Source organism: Meriones unguiculatus, chromosome 10, assembly GCF_030254825.1.
Source record: "Meriones unguiculatus strain TT.TT164.6M chromosome 10, Bangor_MerUng_6.1, whole genome shotgun sequence".
Lineage (NCBI taxonomy): Eukaryota > Metazoa > Chordata > Mammalia > Rodentia > Muridae > Meriones > Meriones unguiculatus.
This window is the reverse complement of record NC_083358.1, coordinates 6,030,254-6,044,802: the sequence shown is the minus strand read 5'-3', so window position 1 is coordinate 6,044,802 and position 14,549 is coordinate 6,030,254. Positions and strand designations below refer to the sequence as shown.

Sequence of the window (14,549 nt, the reverse complement as noted above, 5' to 3'; positions counted from 1 at the left end):
CCACAGGCCTGGCACCCTACAAGGCCCTAGGGACACTGGAGGCCAGTCCAGGCAAGCTCTGCAGATTATCACAAACTCCACAACACACAGAGAGTGAGTGAAAAAATATCTTCAAATCCTTCAGTGTTCCTAGCGTCATCACTGCTTTTGTGCCGCATGTATGTGGAGGCTGGAGGCTCATGTCCTCCTTAACCAGCACCCACCGGCTGTTTGTTTATTTGAAAAATGCAAGTTCTTGATTAACCAGTCCCTTTTCTTTAAGATTTATTTTTTATTTTACGTGTTTGAATGTTTTGTCCCCATGTCTGCGCATTGTGCGTATGCAGTTCCCACAGAGGTCAGTAGGGGGCATCAGACTCCCTGGAACTGGGGTTAACAGATGGTTGTGAACAGCTTCTGTGCCTGTGTGGTGAGCGCTTTACCAACTAAGCCACGCATCCCCCTGGCTCCTGAAGCCACCTTTTTCAGGCATCGCAGATGTAGGGCCTTTACTGCCCGCCCCACCCCCACACAGCCACGGCAAAGCAAACTAAATGGGCATTTGGGAGGCGAGGACATTCATTATCCAATAAAGCTGTACAAACATACATCATCTCAGCTACAATAAGCAAGATTAAAGGGCTTATAACCTTTCAATTAAAAGATAATTTATGCGCATGTGGAATGGCATGCTGTGGGGAGCAGAGAAACTGTCCTGCTTGGCATGGGGGTGCATGGCAGAGCCAGTGGGGGTCTGCGGAGTGGAGGCTGCAAGCTCAAGCCTGGGGTGGCTGCAGGTGGGGACCAGACACCCAGGGGGCTGTGGGAGAGCTGGAAGTAAGGCCTTGAGAAAAAGACAGACACCAGTGTCGGCCAGCTGGTTCCTGGAGAAGCTGGTACAAGCACAATAAGGACTGAAGACCCTTGCATGCCCTGCCTGTGCCTTGTGCAACACCAAAGCCCTGGAGGCTTTGAGAAAGGCCCCTGAGGGCTCTAATTTCCTCAGCTATCCCTGCTTCTCCCAACTTCCTGATCCCTCAAACCTGCAGGAAGACTCTCCCTGCCACCTCTTCTTGTCCCGTCATCATGCCGAAGAGGGTCGGTCCCCTGGTCCCTGCTTCTCCCCAAGTGGCTTTTTCAGTGTTGAATCCAGTCAGCAGGACAGCATAAACAATTGGGACTCAGTCTGAATTCTGGTTTTCTTCACTCAAACTAGAAATACACTGCAGGGCAGAGCCCCATGGCTGAACCCTTGGCCTCCTCCCACCTTGACCTTTGAGTCCTGGGTCAAGAGCACCTTCAGGGCCAGCACAGGGTGTGGGATCTAGAGAGGCCAGGAACCCTGATCCCTTTCAGGAGTTTCCTGCCACAGTGCTGTGTAGATGCAGTTCCAACCAGACCAGCAGAGAAGCCCCTGCACCCCAAGGCTGGGGGATCTGGCCATGACAGACTGTCACTCTTGCAAGCATCAAGCATTGGGAACCAGGACAGCATTGCTAAGAGAGACAGGAAGGTTCCATCTCTTCCTAGGGCCTTGGTTTTCCAGCAGAGAGATAGGAGCTTGGATCGGCCAATCTGATGCAGTGGGTCCTCTCAGTGGGAGTGACCTGTGTGAGGCCAGCTTTCTGTAGTCCATGTAGGGCAGCTGAGCCTCTGCTCCTCATTCATCCATGTCACTCACGAGCCACTTAGGGGACACCAAGTGTCTCACTCCCTGAGCAGCCATCATCACAGGGGCACGACCTGCCACAGCTTCTGCTCTGAACATGCCTTGTCCACACCTTTCATTGCACTCAAGGTCAAGGACAGTGAGCTCTAAGGGCCTCGACGTGTGGTGTCTATAGCGGATTCTCTGTGTGCCCCACTATGGATCTTGGTCCCACTCCAACCCGTTGCTGTGTGTGGGTGCTCAGGGCCTAAGTTACATAGCTCTTCTCTGCCCAGGATGGGGGTCACAAGAATAGAGGTTTGATACAGCCATCAACCATCCTCCCTGGTTGATGGGGGTCAAGGCAAATGCTATCTGTACTTGGTAGGACGGATGGGGAGGACAAAGCTCACACAGCTGTGGGTAAGCTCCCCAGTGGACTCAAGTCAGACGGTCCTGTCCCCATATTGTACCTTTTATTCACTTCTCTTCCTTCCCTGCCTCCTCCCAAATCAAATCAACACCTCCCCAGAACAGCAGCTGTTTCTGTCTTCCGCCCCCGTGGGTCTTAGGGGAATCAAAACCAGATGGCGCTGCCTGCTTTCGATCTCAGTGCTGGTGCAGAGCTGCTGTGTGTCCTCTGCGAGGCCTCCCTAGGCCCCAGGCTTCATCCTAGGGCATCCTTCTGTGGTCCCTTTCAGCTGTCATCTTCCCCGTACTGTCCCACCAATGTTTCACAAGTCCCCATCCGCCAGAGACAGCAAAGTAGAGCACAGATGGCCACCTGGCAAGCCCTGTGTATTTCCTGCCCCTCTGTCCCTCAACATCTGCCCTTCCCTGGTCCATTCATGAGCTTCCCTTGCCAGACACAGTGAGACAGAACCCCAGCTTTTGATCAACATTCAGAAGGGCAGCTCCTAAGTCCTTGAGAACTCTCCTCGGCACAGTTGAGCATGACTACAGTCTCGGCACTCGGGAGCTGTAGGTAGGAGGATTTAGGGTTCAAGGTCACCCTGGTCAACATAGCAAAAACCTGCCTTAAAAAAAAAAAAAGATTCATAAAATAGACACAGAGGGCTGAAGAAATGGTTCCGCACTTAAGAGCCCTTGCTTACTTTTTTTATTTTTGACTCCTGTTTGCCCTTGTAGAGCCAACTAGAACACGCAGGAAAAGATTAGTAGGTACTTTGTCTTCCAGCATCTGCAGCTCCCAGAAGCTGCAGGGAAATGAGGAGGGCTAATATTCCTTTAAATCCTTCAATACCCATACTGATGACCTTCCAATTACCTAGATGGCTCTAAGATGAACTGCGGTGACAAATGGGCTGCCAGGCCCCGTGCTTGAAGGCTAATTACTGTGTCTCTAGACCACATGTCTCACAGGCTTCATCTACGCCTCTGTGGAACGTCCCGAGTAAGCATCCAGTCTCCTTGGGGAGGATGGGGAGACCACCATGCTGTGGAATAGACCAGCATCTTTCAGGGATGCTCTGAGTGACTGTGACTGGGTGGGCATTCCTGACCACGGAGGACCTGCAGCTTCCTGAGTCCCATAGGGGAGAAACAAGGTGTTTGCAGACTGCTGTGATCTGAGAAGGTTCCAGAGCCCAAGCTTGGGAGCAGGCATCCGTGGTCACCTGGCCTCCAGGGAAAGCATGCCTAAGACAGGCTGCCTATGCTTATTCCAAGCACAGCTCACGTATCTGTAAAAGGCTTTAAGTAACACATGAGCACATGCGTACGTCTGCAAATGCCTGTGTGTTATTAGGCAGTCCTGAAGAAGGCTCCCACGTCTTTCTCTGAATCTTTGCATTCGTGGGTCCTCAGCTGCCGCCTCAGGGTGGAGCTCTTGCCACAAGTGAGAACAGGCTCTGCTTTAGGGCCTGAGGGACCCTTGGGGTCTGCTCCATGGTACTTACCCTCCAGGGCATTCATCATGTCCAAGGCAGCCTGCTTCTGAGGCAGGAATCCACAGTGGCCAAACAAAAGCACCCTTTACAGGACCCATGCACGGCTGGGCCGCTGCCTACCATCCCACACCAGAGCCTAAGCCCACCTGCCAAAGAAGAAAATACAGTGTAATAGGACTCCATAGGCCTCGACAGCACTCACCAACCAACCAGCAGCTTTACCAAACGAAGCTTTCCAAGCCAAGAGAGGGTGTAGCCACTGACCTCCTTCCCTACAAAAGAGAAGCTATGGCAGGCCACAGCTGGACACAAGAGTTGAAGCACAATGGTCTTAGGACATGGAGCGGTTTTGACCTCAAGAGCTCTGCCTAGCCATAATCTGAACTGGGCCCTACAAGACCCAAGTCCACTCAAGAAAGTGAGAACTACCGAATGCATAGCACCAAGAGGCAAAGTCTCCAAAGAGTCTGTCTGTCATGATGTGATTTTCAGTTTCACATTTGACAAAGACCACCGCCCCAGTGTCCCCGTAACTGCTGTCCTGTGCACGGAGCACAGCTCTCGCAGAGCCCAGGATCTGCAGACAGCTGCTTTCTGGCGCTGTCCCAGCTGAGCAGGCGTCTCCTTTTCAGGCAGCTCCAGACTGATGGTGGGTGTCTCTGCCCAGGCTTGGAGATGCTCAGAATGCTGTCACTTCCCCATGCACAGTGATGTCAGTGATTGTGTACTTAGGCAGACATGAGCGGGGTAAGAAGGAGTTAAAATTCAGGATCCTGGAAGTGTAGCATTTTATACTTGTAGCTTTGTGGGGAAGGATGCTTCAGCTACTTCCTGGTGAATGCAGAGAGCTGGGCTCCACCAGGTAGCCCCCAGCTCCTGTGAACCAAAGCTCACTAAAGTGTCATTAGCGTTGCTATTCTGACCTCGATGGACTTTGCAGGTCCCTTCTAGGCAGAGACTTGTGCAGTATACAGCAAGTTACAAGGCCCTTGGAGTTATCAAACTCCAGAACTCCACCCTGAAGGCAGGAGGGAAAAGTTTAGGGCAGTGATAGGGCCCTCCTCCAGCTCTGCACTGTGGACTCCCGTCTTGACCAAGTTCCATCCTTTCAGTGAACTTTCACTAGGCCTAGGGGTGCCGCTCAGTTTAGCTTCTGCTAGTGTCCAGGAGCAGCTTGGATTGTTTCTTGACATGGTACAAGAACCATGGACCCAGGGGCTAGAGAGATAGTTCAGAGGTTAAGAGCACAGGCTGCTCTTCTAGAGGTCCTGAATTCAATTTCCAGCAACCACATGGTGGCTCACAGCCATCTATAGTGAGATCTGGTGCCCTCTTCTGACCTGAAGGTATACATGAAGGCAGAACACCATATACAAAATAAATAAATAAATAAATAAATAAATAAATCTTAAAAAAAAAAAGAACCAAGGACCCAACTCACTGTGGCACTAGGAAAAAAAAGAGAGAGAGGTGTTCAGGGAGGGCCAGAGGCAGTGCTCAGATGCCCTGAGGGACGCTGGGCAAGGTGGTATATAGAGCTGAGTCAGCAAGCATGGGCCACAGCTGTGGGTACCGTCACTTGGCTATCAGCGTCATGGACCAGCTTAACTAAAGCACAGGCCAGCGTAAGGTTCAGTGATGTGAGGTGGCGGCTGCGTACCTCCAGCTGACGCCATGCAGCCGTGTTGGTGCTGATGCCGGGCTTCAGGGGAACGGTTGCCTAGGAAAAACAAGATAGGACGGGACCCGTAAGCAGCAATGGGGGTTTTGTTGAGGCCACAGCTCTAGAAAAAGGTCACACCTCTGGGCTGTGGCTGTGCCTGCAGCTCACACAGGCAGATAGGGCAGCATGGAAGACCCTGCCTACGCCACGTTTGTCCCCCATTTTGTCGATCCCCGCCACTACCTCCCACGGGACAGAGGCTCTGATCTCAGACAATGGTGCAGGAGGCAGGGCAGAGCTGGGGGTCAGTTCTGTGTGGCCACATCAGCAAGGGGACACCATCAGCATGTCACATGGGTGTGGTAAGGAAGAGCAGCAAGGTTTTGAGTCACGGGGTAAAGGGGTGACTTTGAAGAAAGATCCCCTGGGGTATTTCAGGAAACACCTGCTCAAAGGGTGGCAGCACCAGCCAGCCCAGGTGGAGGGCGGAGCAATGTCTACCCCAGAAAATGTGCCTCTCGGGCTGGAAAGAGTGACAGGGGGAGGCCTGAGATAGGGCTCCAGCTGCCCTGGGCATCCTCAACCTTTTCGAGGGCTTTCCTCCTGGTAATGCCCTTTCTTCCCCCTGAGGTTCTAAATGCCCTGCCCCACCAGCCCAGACTCAGCAACCAGAGCCCCTAAAAAGCCACATCTATTTTGGAGCACCCCAGCTCCCCAGAACAGGGATGAGTCACTAGGGCCGCATCCAGCCAGGAAGCCAGAAACTGCTGAGTCACTTGGGCCAACCACACACCTCCCCACAAGCAACCCCCTCCCATTTCCTGCCTTCCTGGGGTCTCCAATCACCCCTGCTTGTAGAAGCATCTTTGCTACTGAGTCCTTCAGCCTTGGGGTACCCGGACCAAGGTACGGTCACTGACCGAATTTTCAGGGTGGGACGTGGAGGCCTGACGTCCTCAGGCTCAGCCAGCGGTCCTGTGGACAGTGAGGGGGCTGTGTCCCCAGAGGCTTTTTCTACCACTTCACCTTTGAGTCTGCAGTGTGCCTCCAGTGAAGACAGCACACAGGACAGCGACTGGCAGAGTGGAGCCAGAGAGCCAGGCTGACACATTTGGGGCCAAAGACACGGAGGTGTGTTCATGATGATGCTGGTTAGGAAGACAAACAGCCCCTTTGAGAACATCTGTGGTAGATGAGCCTGCTTGGTGGGGTCTCTAGCAAGACTGTTCACCGGATTGGAAGACTGGAAGGAGTGCTGGGGTTAGGAATGGACTTCCCGGAGCAGCCCTGGGTGCCAATGTGACTTGCTGGACACCCATTCTATGGAACCCTACTGTCCAGTGGCCACTTCTGAAACCTGTGTGTGTGGTCTCACCAAGGGACAGATGCCATCAAAGCCTGGAAGCACATTCCTTCAGTAACACCCACAAAAGATGCTTAAAGTACTGAGTGAAAACAGATAAAAAGTTTTTGCTCATACAGGGCACGAAGGCTGGGCTTCCCACTTCTTCTCTGCTCCCACTGGCCTCACTTCAGAGTAAAGAACTACCCACACAGGGTCCAGCTGGGAACATTGTCCTCCTTCATGGTGAAGGGACTTCTGGAGGCCCATTAGCGAGGAGCTATTTGCCCCTCTCCTGGTGATCCACCAGTGCTCAGGGCGGATGCCAACCAGGCCAGGGAGTAAGCCAACCCAGGGAGTGGAGTCAGGGGCCAGGCAGGGGTCCTCAGAGCACACTGTAGTGGGGCTCTTGCTGACAATTCAGGGCATCAGCTGCCGTGGGTCCTGAGGCCTCATTGGAGCCCAGCTGCATCTTCTCTGTTCCCAATGGGGTCTCCTGGGCAGCACTGGAGTTACCGGTGATGACTCGTGCTGACGGCCTCTGTGGCCCAGCAGCCCCACAGCAGCAGAGCTTCAGGAAGGCCGCCCGGAACTTCTGGGACATAAGGCTGTAGATGACAGGGTTGATGGCACTGTTGGTGTAGACACAGGTGCGGCAGAACAGCAGGACCCAGGGGTCCAGGAAAGGCTGGGTCAGGAAAGAGTTGAGCAGCACCAGTGTGCGGTAAGGGGTCCACAGCACTGCAAAAAGCAAGACGATCACGGCCAGCATCCTGGTGGCCTGCAGGGAGGAGAGGTGGGAGGGTTGTGGCTGTGAGACTCGCTCACCAGGCATGGGGAGAAGCTGACAACAGGGGTGCCACATATGTCAGATGCCAAAACCAGAAGGTCAGGGATCTCTCAGAACTGGGCCTCAAGACAGTCACTACCGTGAGCTCCCCAAGACATTGGATTTCCTCATGCCTTTGTGTACCCCCATCTCATTTTCAGCCACCATCCCTCTTCTTCTTCCTAGTCCTGAATGTTCCTACCATTCCTTCAAAGCCCCTTCTCTGCTCAGCTCGCTACCTCAGCGTCAACCTTGGCTGTTCCTCTTCCTGGAATGCTTTCATGCACCCAACTTAGGTTTTTACCCTTGCCTAGCTCAGAGCTCTTTCCATTTGTCACCCTGTTGGCAAACACTCCTGAACTGTCCCCTAACTCCTGGCCCCCCAGCATCATTTGTTCCCGTGTTTCCTTCCTTCCTGACTTAGGACAGGTTTGTTTGCTTGGTTCAACTCTCATAGTTCAAGGAGGGCATCTGACGGCCCTTCCATGTTTTCCCTGTGTCCCAGCACCCACCTGGCACATGAAAAGGCTTGGCAGGCGATGGATGGATGGATGGATGGATGGATGGATGGATGGATGGATGGGACCAAGTGACTGTTCCACTCATCTGCTTTCCCAGGTGTTATGTGCTCTTTGGCATATCTGTGCCCCTCCCCATGACTCTCCCCACATGCAACCCCCACCACCTGCACCCAAGAGGGCCCCTAACCTGCTTCCTGGAGGGCATGGAGCCCTTGGACGTAGAACAGCTGCCTGGTGCACCCTCGCCCTGCACATGAGACCGCCTCGCCTTCTGCCAGGCCTCCTGGGACAATGGGCTCTGAAACAGGATCCTCCCAATGAACCCATAGAGCACAATGGTCACCAGTAAAGGTGCAATGAAGAAGACAGCAAAGTCCAGCAAGTAGATGGGCAGGTAGAGGCCTCGAGACACCTTGTAGCCACATTCCAGGCGCTGGTTATCACGGACATTGAGGTCCACCAGGAAGAACCAGAGGAGGCAATACAGGGATGTGACCCCCCAAATGCCAGCGATGATCCGTTTGGCCCGGGCCACGGTGCACACAGTCTGTGCTCTCATTGGGTGGCAAATAGCGATGTACCTGGGGACACAGGCAAGGCATGTTGGCTCCTAGGGCCACAGGACTGCTTGTTGTCAGTCTGAGACGCCCGTCCTAAGCTGAGCCATGTCTAGGTAGCAGTGGCTGAGCTGTATTTTGCAAGGACAGGCTGCAAGAGGTTTAGGGTGAGGACCCTTTAAGGACAGGCAGAGCAAAGCCAGCCTCCAGAGAGGAACAGAAAGCAGCCTGGAAATGCCCTGCCCTGTAACTCCCATGCCTTCCAAAGGCGCCTTTTGAGCACCACATGAGGTCAAAGCGTTTTCTGCTATCCTTCACCAGCAGCAAGGAGTCATAGTGCACCTCTCTCACAGGCAGATCCCTTTATTGCTCACACTTAGGCTCCTGGGGACAGTCACATGGGACAGACGAGGTCTCCGTATGCTGACTCGTCCCCAGACAAGCACAGATAAGAGATGGCAGAAACAGATTCAGCGTTTGGATGCGGCAGGCCTGGGCTTCCACAAGATTCTGGGCAGCCCTAACACGTTTCTGAGCCCAAAGCCTCAGCTTCTGCCAACAGCGCAGCTGAACTTGACCCCAAATTCAGGCTTCAGATCAGCATGTTCAGCTACTAGCCTAGTTGTGTCTGGGGTGTTACAATCAGAGATAAGCAAGACGTGGTGGTACCCATTTGTCATTCCAGGACCCGTGAGACTGACATAGTAGGATTGCTTTGAGTCTGAGCCAGCCTCAGCTTCAAAGATAGTTCAAGGCCAGCTTGCTCTTCCAGCTATATATTCTTAGTGAAACTCTGCCTCATAAAATGAACAAACAAGCAAGCAAACAAATTTTTTAAAATCAAGCTGGAGGAGTCTCAAGAGACTCCATAGCTGGGCAGTCATTCAGGTCTGTTATTTCAGCTTCTTGAGACACTGAGGCAGGAGGATCATGTAAAAGTAGTAATTTTCATTCTCCTCTTGTAATTGTGCCCCATGTTGGGCTCCAGATGTGATGGTTCTTTTATTTGCCAGATGTAATTTTCACATCAGAGCTTACTACCTCTGTCTGCTAACCTAGGCCTAGTTCTGGGAGCTTCTAGCCTCTATACAATCTAATCTAGGCCTAGAATGTTTTCAGCCTCTGAAATTTACTGCTGAATAAGCTCACCCTTTCTAGCCCTTTCTGAACTCTGGACAGCTGGTTCAACTCAGCTGTTCTGGCTCAAACTCTTCTCCAAACTGACTGATTCAAACTGGCCTCTCTCGGTTTCTGATTGAATTACTCTTCCCAGCCTCAAACTAACTCTAGAATCTGTTCTGATCTTCTGGTTCCTTCTCATTTTTGGCTTTGTCTGTCTTCACCTGTGTCTAGGTTGTTCTCTCTACAACCTGTATGTAAAACTCTCCTGATAAAACTGCCTCCTTTCTCTCTGTGTGCTGCTCTTAAGTCGCCTCTTTCCTCTCTGTTCTCATGAGAGTTGTTCATATTCTATTCTGTCACCTCTTTCTCTCATTTGTCACTTTGCCTCTCAATCATACATCACTTTTAAACCTGGATGCTTCCTTCTACAAACTAACATAATCTTCATTGTTTGGGATTAAAGGTGCGTACTAAGGGCTTGTCTGTATTCCAGCAAGAGGGATTACAGGTGTGTGTCTTGTCTGCAGTCCAGCTGGATCACAAAGACCTAGAAAGTCTTTGGATATAATCAGAGCAGCCATGTTCCTGAATTAAAATTCCTCTGCAGGATCACAAGCTTATAATCAGCTTTACCAAGTCCCTGTCTCTTTTAATTTTGTTTTTAAAGATTAAAGATGTGGATTGTCTAGTATGTGGAATGCTCAGGTTCAGTCCCCAGTAGTGAGGGATGGGGAGAAAGACCATCCAAATGCCTGTGTTCTGGGTGGGAAATCTAGACCCAGAGGAAGGCAGGGACTTTCCCTGATGCCCTACATTAATCTAGGAGCAGAACAGATATCCATATCTTTGCTAGTTCTTCTATCATCCCATGCTGGCTCAGCTCCCCTTCTGTTTAGTGGAGCCTCCATTTACCAGGAATCCCCTGCTTGAATCCAGACTCTCTGGATTCTCATTAAGGAAGACAATGGGAAAGAAGAGGGCACTGGGGGAGCCAGTGGGTACTCACCTCTCCACTGTAAAGGCCAGGATGGACCAGGAGGAGACATTGATGCCTAGATACTGGAAGTAGGTGATACCCAAGCAGCCAGCATGTCCGTAGATCCAGTGCCCCACCAGGCTGTCAGACACATTGGGCAGGCCCGCAGCCACCAGCACAATTAGGTCAGCGAGAGCCAGGCTCACCAGGTAGCAGTTGGTGGGCGTGTGCATGTCGTGTGAGGTCAGCACTACCAGGACCACCATGGCATTGCCCACAATGCCCAGGGTACACACCAGGAGCACCAGGAAGACCGAGACCACCTTGTACTCTGGCAGGTCCAGTGTGGTGCCACCATGAACCAGTGAGACATTGCCGGGGCCGTCCATCTTGCTGGCGTTTTCTGTGATGCCCCACAGGCCTGGAGGGGTGGGAAGAGGCAGCCCTGAGACTGGCCTGGGTTCTATAAACACCTACACAGGACACCGCATTCAGAGGTCAGGTGCTGCGTGGCATGAATACTGCACTGACCTGCAAGACTTGGGCAGGTCATGGAGTGTGGATGCTGGTCTGCCATTCCCACCAATAGCAATGAGTAGGGCCACCATGAGGTTTCCTCTCCTGTATGCATGCATAGAACAGCCCACTGTGGAGGGGGGAGCTTATATAATGCCAAGCTCTCTGCCAAGAAAACCATGAGGGCCCCGCTGCTGAGGCCGCAGCATTCCTAAGCCTATCACACCCTCTCTCGGAAGGACAGACACTTACTTGCTTCTTAGGGATATTAGCCTGGAAACAGTGATGCCTAAAATGTCCCCAGCCTTGACCTTGATAAGTGATATGTGTCTGTTCTTTAATATTCCTTTATTTTCCCTTTTATTTATTTGTATGCGCATGGGTACTTTGCTTGAATGTATTTCCATGTACTGTGTGCGTATCTAGTACCTATAGAAGCTAGATGAGAGCATCTGATCTCCTGGACTGGAATTACAGACAGTTGAAAGCTGAGAATTGAACCCAGGTCCTCTGGAAGAGCAGCTGGAGAAGCCATCAGGAAAGTCAATGGGGGGGGGGGATGCTAGAACAGGGTTCAGATGGGAAGACCAAGAAAGGAGTCAGTGTAGGGATCAGGTGCACATGTGTCTGAGCCGCTGAGGTTTAAGACACCGTGGACCCTCCACTGAGGTGCAAATTGGGAAGCCTTGAGGAGAGCCTGGAGTCGAGGCTGGAGGTGGAGAGACAGCAGCCATCAGCACAGGGAGATGGATGGTTCTGCCATCATGTGGAGAATTATCTTAGGGCACAGCTGCTGCAGCGGGCCTATGATGTTCCAAAATGCATGATGTGGTCCCAGCCCGCGACTGGGGGGGGGGGGGGCTCAGCCGCCGAGCCTGAAGCCCAGAGAAGCAGTACCGGGCCTGAGCCTCATGGACTCTGGGTCTTCTCTTTGCTGCAGAAATGCAAGTGTCTGAGGTTCAGAACACAGGGACTCAGATGAACAAGTGGAGGAGATGGGTATGGGTTCTGAGAACAGTGGGCACCAGCTTCCTAGGGATGTTTACAGAGGAGTTACGTTAGGATCCAGATAGTGCAGGTCCCAACCTGGGAGCAAAATGGGGATTCAACTTAGAATGCACATACACATACATACTACATGTGACACACAGTGCAAAAACAGTACATACAAATAGAACACAAGATGAAATACAGCTAATAGACACAAACACACATACCACAATATACAACACACCCAACACACACACATACCACAGCCCTACACACGCGCGCACACACACTGTACTCAGGGTGATTGCATGTAGACAGATGCAGAGCTCGGCATGGCATAAACCCTAAGATGACCTGGTGCAGGCAGCAGATCACATCACACAGGGCCAGGGGCTTGTGCACCTCTGCTCAGCCTGATGCACAGTCCCACACCACTACCTCATTCCTCAGGACGGATAGAGAGAGCATCAGAACAAGGCAGGACACGTGGAAAAGTTGTGCTTTGATAGACACTGCCCACACACAACACGCAGCCATACACAGGACGCATGTCGCACACAGCTGTACACATGCAGCACAGAGCACATGTCTGTAGCCACACAGCATGCATGCACACACAATGCTCCTGTGCCTACATGTATACAATGCACGTGGAAGATGCTTGCACACAGTTGAACATACATCCAGGTATACACATGCACAATAAAAATACAACCCCTAAACTTTCCATTCAACCAGCACACAATGACGGCCCACACAGGCATTACAAACCTTATACACACGTGCAACATAGGTTCTGTGTGCACACATGACATTTAGCCCTGATGTGCATGCCCTGTGTACTGTGTTCACGGTACATGGGACACACACACATCACAGGCTGACTTTCTACAGCCCAACAATATTCACGGTCCCCTCACATGCCCATACACCATGCCTGCCCCTACAGACACAGCCACACAGCCTGGACACTCCTGAAAAGCAGCCCTTTCTGGCTAGGTGGAGCAAGGCATCCCAGATCTGCAGAATCCAGCAGCTGCTTCAACCACAGCAGCTCTTTCTCTGCAGTCAGCAGGAAGCTGGTAACCAGGACCGAATCCAGAGACCTCCCAGGGCTCTTCCCTGTGAGAGCCAGAGCTGCAGAGGTCCACCCCTGACGTCTCGGCTCCAAGGACTCTCACCACTACACCTGTTTGTAGATACCTTAGTGGTGACCACTGTATACAGTGTCCCAGCCAGACCCTCCCCCACCAGGTCCCCTAGACCCGAAGAGAAACTTCTAAGACCAGAGAACTTACCCAGCAACGACGACTCAATGCATTTTCTTCCTGCTAGGTTGGTTGCGGGGGAGGGGAGAAAAGGAGGGAAAAGAGACAGGAAGGAGAGGAGGGGGAAGGGAGGAAGCAGAGAAGGAGGGGAAGCAGGGAGGGAGGAAGGAAGGGAGGGAGAGGAGAGAAAGAGAAAGAGAGGGAGGGAGAGCAGTGCCTGAGCCTCATTCCGTGGGAGAAAGCTGACTGCAGTGTTACACGGTGTAACACGGCTGACTGCAGTATTACACATATGCCGTGTGCTCCTCACAAACACACACGGCCCCACAAACTTCTCTTGGCTCCTCCGATCGCCTCTCACCCTCCCTCGGCAGAGCCAAGAGCCCCAGTGCCAACCTGCATCAACAGCAGCCGCCCAGGCCTCTCCAGCAGGGGGACCCAGGAGGGGGAAGCAAGAATGCTGTCGCCTACCCAGGAGTCTAGGAACCCTGCTAGCCATCAGAGCAGCCCTCTACCTGACAGGAAAGGACGAAGAGCCCAGACAGGGACCTGGGGAGTGGGGCCAGGATCCCCAGTGCCTAACTAGAACTGCAGCTCCAACCTGAGCCCTGTGGATGAGCCCTAGTGTCCGTGAGAGACTAGACTGGGTAGGGGCTACACTCCATCGATGTGACTTTGAGGAAGCCATTAACCCAGGAGGGTAAGGACTTTCCACTCAACCTTTTGGGGTGCAGGAAAGAGCACCCACTCTGCAGCAAATAACCCAATCACCTAACCCATGCTCTGTAAGGTCTGATAAACTCACTGTTCCCCCACAGTTGGGGGAACTGTGCCTCAGTTTGTCCTGGGGACCCTCAGACAAGATGTTTACCTCTCCCTCTGGGGAGAAATTTTAGCGGCACAAGTGAGAGTTTTGGAAGAGCAATGATGTCATCTCTAATGTGGGGACCGAGATAAACGAACAAGGTGAAGTTGCACGGGGAAGGAAGAGGTCGTTTGCAGAGAAAGTTTTGACTTAGTAGTTTATCTATGTACGTTTTATGGGATGGTGACAATGGGGTGGAGATGAATGAGACACATAACTCAGGTGAAACCGCTTAAATGATAGATCATGTTTGTGGGGGCAATCCCAGGATGGCGACTTCCATGTGGTATGGAGTGGGGTACTAGCTTGGTGGGTGGGGCTCAACTAGGGAGTATGGAGACGATTTGAAAGCAGACATTACAG

At 52.3% G+C, this 14,549-nt stretch overlaps 1 protein-coding gene across 3 annotated transcripts; it reads right to left on the bottom strand.

Annotated features, from left to right (window-relative positions):
• Nucleotides 1–288: 288 nt before the first annotated feature.
• Nucleotides 289–13,731, bottom strand: LOC110545207 (thyrotropin-releasing hormone receptor-like). 3 transcript variants are annotated; one of them, XR_009594512.1, is made up of 5 exons: nucleotides 13,352–13,731; nucleotides 10,578–10,968; nucleotides 8,080–8,473; nucleotides 6,121–7,323; nucleotides 289–5,257 (listed from the first exon to the last, which is right to left on the bottom strand). XR_009594512.1 is itself a non-coding variant. In XM_060391842.1 (4 exons), exons 2-4 carry the CDS (start codon nucleotides 10,934–10,936, stop codon nucleotides 6,928–6,930), a joined length of 1,149 nt encoding a protein of 382 aa, XP_060247825.1. In that variant the 5' UTR covers nucleotides 10,937–11,020; nucleotides 13,352–13,731; the 3' UTR covers nucleotides 289–6,927. The 3 variants fall into 3 exon arrangements, 2 of the variants coding, with proteins under 2 accessions (XP_060247825.1, XP_060247824.1); XM_060391842.1 differs by having other exon boundaries at nucleotides 289–7,323; nucleotides 10,578–11,020; XM_060391841.1 differs by having other exon boundaries at nucleotides 289–7,323.
• Nucleotides 13,732–14,549: the final 818 nt, after the last annotated feature.

Bases quoted from the DNA above. Each gene is read 5' to 3' on its own strand.
- LOC110545207 (XM_060391841.1), bottom strand. From the start codon at position 13,613: ATGTGTAATACTGCAGTCAGCCGTGTTACACCGTGTAACACTGCAGTC. The intron at 10,969-13,351 runs GTAAGTTCTCTG...CCACCCCTCCAG, and splicing joins CATTGAGTCGTCGTTGCTGG to GCCTGTGGGGCATCACAGAA. The intron at 7,324-8,079 runs GTTAGGGGCCCT...TCCTCCCTGCAG, and splicing joins CCATGCCCTCCAGGAAGCAG to GCCACCAGGATGCTGGCCGT.